This window comes from Lipotes vexillifer, unplaced genomic scaffold (genome assembly GCF_000442215.2).
Source record: "Lipotes vexillifer unplaced genomic scaffold, Lipotes_vexillifer_v1.1 scaffold754, whole genome shotgun sequence".
NCBI lineage: Eukaryota > Metazoa > Chordata > Mammalia > Artiodactyla > Lipotidae > Lipotes > Lipotes vexillifer.
In genome coordinates, this window is record NW_006777649.1 from 195,456 (window position 1) to 199,099 (window position 3,644).

The following is a 3,644-nucleotide window of genomic DNA, read 5'->3' on the forward strand; positions in this document are numbered from 1 at the left end:
CTATTTATCACCATCTCCTGTCTCTTGATCTTCGTGTTCCCAGGGGATAGGGTCATTGTCCTGTACACAAGGGACTGTGTCTCTCTCATGCCAAAACTGCTCTACATCAGGGAGGATGGGAGTCTCTGCCTTCTCAGCTTTCTCTTTGCTGGATGAGGGAGAGCCAGTTTTCTCTTTCTCTGGTATGGATGATGGGGATTCTGGAGATGGAACATTGTCACGAAGGACCTGTGAGTTACCAGCGGGTGTTTCCTGAGACTCTGAAGCAGTTGGGTGTTTTTTGGTTATCATCCATTTCCATAAGCCTTTTAAGCCTTCCTTGAACTCCTCTGACATCACTAGAAAAATGAGAGGATTTGCTGAAGAGATGGAAAACACTAGGACTTGAGACAGGGCTATAAAACCTTGCGGTGGGGCCGGGCCTCTGGCCTTCAGATGCCACATCCACAGCCACGCTATCCATTCAGGGAGCCACAGAATAGCGGAGGTGATGGCAATGCTCAGCAACATCACTGTGAGTTTCTTTGAGTGCATCTGGCTTCTAAGATTTTGAGTCTTAGTTCCTCGTTTCTGACATTGGCCATAAGCTCTCCAGAAATAAAAGCCAGCAAAGAGTAATGGAAAGCAAAATACCAGGAGAGGGTAGAGCTTACCAAACATTGACATGAACTCTTCGGCCATAGCAGGTACATCCATGAGGCACATTTCCACACCTCCGTGATGCCTGGTGGTGCTAAAGAACCATTCTGGCAGGGGTAGCAGGCTAGCCACAGCCCAGATGGCTGCCAGTACTGACCTGATGGTGCAGCTGTGGATATTTTCTTGCTTGGCTGGGTCACAAGCATACATGAAGCATACTTTGGCCGCTGCAACGATTGTCAGGCTCTTGGCTGCCATGCACGTGTGGATGAACCAGTCAGAGGACTTGCAGACAAACCAGCCTAGATCCCAAACACCTTTGGAGTATGCTGTAGCTCGGACCGGTGCAGAAAACATCAGGAGAGAGAGATCAGCCAGGCTGAGATTCAGAATCAGGGAGTGGATCATGGATGGCTTTCCTTTCCAAGCACTGTGGAGGAGGATGCCAATCACACACAGATTCCCCACGAAGCCCACCAGGCAGACAGCCACCAGGAGAGCTGGGACTATGGTCCTCCAGTCCTTGGAGTCAGAGGGCAGGTACCCACCGGCAAAGTGGAGGTGAGCAAAGGACCCGTTCATGGTGCTGGAGTTGGAGTCTGCCAAGGCAGCTGTCAGCATACCCCTTTCCATCCAGCTTCTACTTGCAGAAGTTAGCTTCTGTTTGTCTTTCTGCCTTGGCTCTTTTGTGTAGGAAGTAAATACGTCATCGTCAGTGTCAACTGACACCTCTGGACCCTCCTCTTGCTTGTTTCCTGAGAGGAGACTGTGCAAGAAGTTTGACTCTTTTCTGCTCTGCTCTGCTGCGTGTGCTATTTCTTGCCTGCACTGAGTGACAAGCAGCAGGAGAGCACGGTTGCTGCTCATTAGCAAGTCTAATATCAGATTGTCAGCTCTTTGGAGTAAAAAACTCCCCAATATACCCATCAATGATAAATGAGGAGAACATACATGTAAGTGAGTTATGTTCCTGGGGGGGTCACTATTTTCAACTAGCTGTTTCTAAAGCTAGACCTCCGTCTGTAATACAGCAAACACCACATCTGAACAACCGAGCCCTTTACACTTAGGCACGTATTAGAATCACCTGCATGGCTTGATCCAGCGGGTCTGGGGAAGGGCCCTAAAATTTGCATTTCTAACAAGTTCTCAGGGGATGATGATGATGCGGGTTGGGGGAACCACACTTTTAAAGGAAGAACCAACACTGCTTTTCCCCTCCCCTCTGCAGGGATGAGCTTCCTCTTTTACCAAACCCTCACCACCACTTCAGCCCCATCAACGGCTGGCTGAGGTCAAACACACAGAGCTAGATAATGAAAAAAAGCTGCTGGTGAGAAGTCCTATTAAAAAAATCTAATTATGGATTACTCTAAGTTTAGTCTATTGCAAATTTTTTAGAGGTATTTTGGAGCACTGCATTAGAACGAGTTTACATACTAATAAGACTTTTAAGCAAGTGATGGTGATTAAAGCAACCAAATGATGAATTAGACTTTTCAGAGAGAATTCCTAAAGGATTTACTGACAAGTGAAATAAAAGGAAAATAATTTCTATGCAGAAGACATTTACGAGATTTTAAAGAAAATGACATTTTAAAGTTGGGAAAAGAAAAACTTCTTGGATAAAATGATTCTAGAACCAGTCTTGAAATTTTATAATGGGCAGTGGAAGCATACTCTGGAGGAGGTCAGAGGAGCTGGAATTGTTCAGGGAAAAGGGTTTGTGGAATTGAAAGGATTTTGTGTCCTACTCTGCGCTGAATCAGAAATGCTTAGTGTCATATAATGGAAAGTGTGCTGAGCTCTGGTTCTAACTGCTTTCACCAGTTTTTCTCTGGAAACTAAGGATTACATTTAAAATCTCCCCAAAGACCCAGAACTCAACAAATAAGTATTGACTCAATAAAAACGTAGTGAATATTAGGAAAGCTGTCCGTGGTGCTGGGTTACCTTTTCTGTTTTCTTTCCCTTTCCCTGTAGGAAGTAGCTGTATCTATGAAACAGTAAACGGGGGTAACGTCTTGTCCCAGCAATTCATAGTAACCCCCAGTTAGTGCTGTGGACAATGAAATATCCTTAAGCCTCCATAGAACCACTTTTGAGGGTGAAGAGGCCCACACCATCTTCTAGGAAGGCAAACGGTGTGTGTGTGGGGGGGGCAGTATGCAGAGAAACACGTTGAATACTACTTAGAGCAAACGAATGTTTTGTGAATTATAGGCTACAGCAGAGCCAGTCCTACCTGATGTATGTGGAAGAGATGAGTTCAGGACCAGAAAACAAATACTACTTTACATTAGGGCTTATAAACTTGGCATGCTCAAGGCTCCTGCAGATACAGAAGACAAAAAGCTAAATGATTCAAGGAGGTTTTAACAGCATGAAAGTCTGATTCTTTTTGTTTTGAAATAATTGCAAACTTATAGGGAAAAAAAAGCAAGAATAGTACAAAGAATTATCCTATACACTTCATTCTGATTTTTAATTATTAACAGTTTGTGCACACACTCTACACACACACACACACACACTTACTTGCATATATATACACACATAAACATACGTACTGTTTTCTGAACCATTTGAGAATTGGAAATGAATTTTTGAGTTTTCTTCCTGGATTATCATTAGATATAAAAATCAAAATGAGACTGTGTGCTTGTAGCAAAAAGGAATTCTCTCCTTTGGCAACCCTCATTACCCAATCCAAGTTTCTGTTTGTCTTTTGATATATCAGCACTTGTGCATCTAGGTATTTGACAAATGTAATATGTAGCTTGTATCTGCTCTTTGTTTTAACATCATTTCCATTTAAAGGATAAGTGTAACTTAGCCAACCTAAAAGAATTACATCATATGAATTTTTCTTATTTACATTATGAATTCAACTTACTTTGATCTTTCTTGATAGCATATTCATTTAAAATACAGGATTAAATTATATGAGTGGTGGACATTTGTTAGGTTTCCTTATTTTTATTTATTTTGGGGAGTTGCCTCTT

At 42.8% G+C, this 3,644-nt stretch overlaps 1 protein-coding gene across 1 annotated transcript; it reads right to left on the minus strand.

Moving 5' to 3' along the window:
• On the minus strand, positions 1-1,260 carry GPR151 (G protein-coupled receptor 151). The gene has a single exon (XM_007451241.1). It carries the CDS (start codon positions 1,258-1,260, stop codon positions 1-3), a length of 1,260 nt encoding a protein of 419 aa, XP_007451303.1.
• Positions 1,261-3,644: the final 2,384 nt, after the last annotated feature.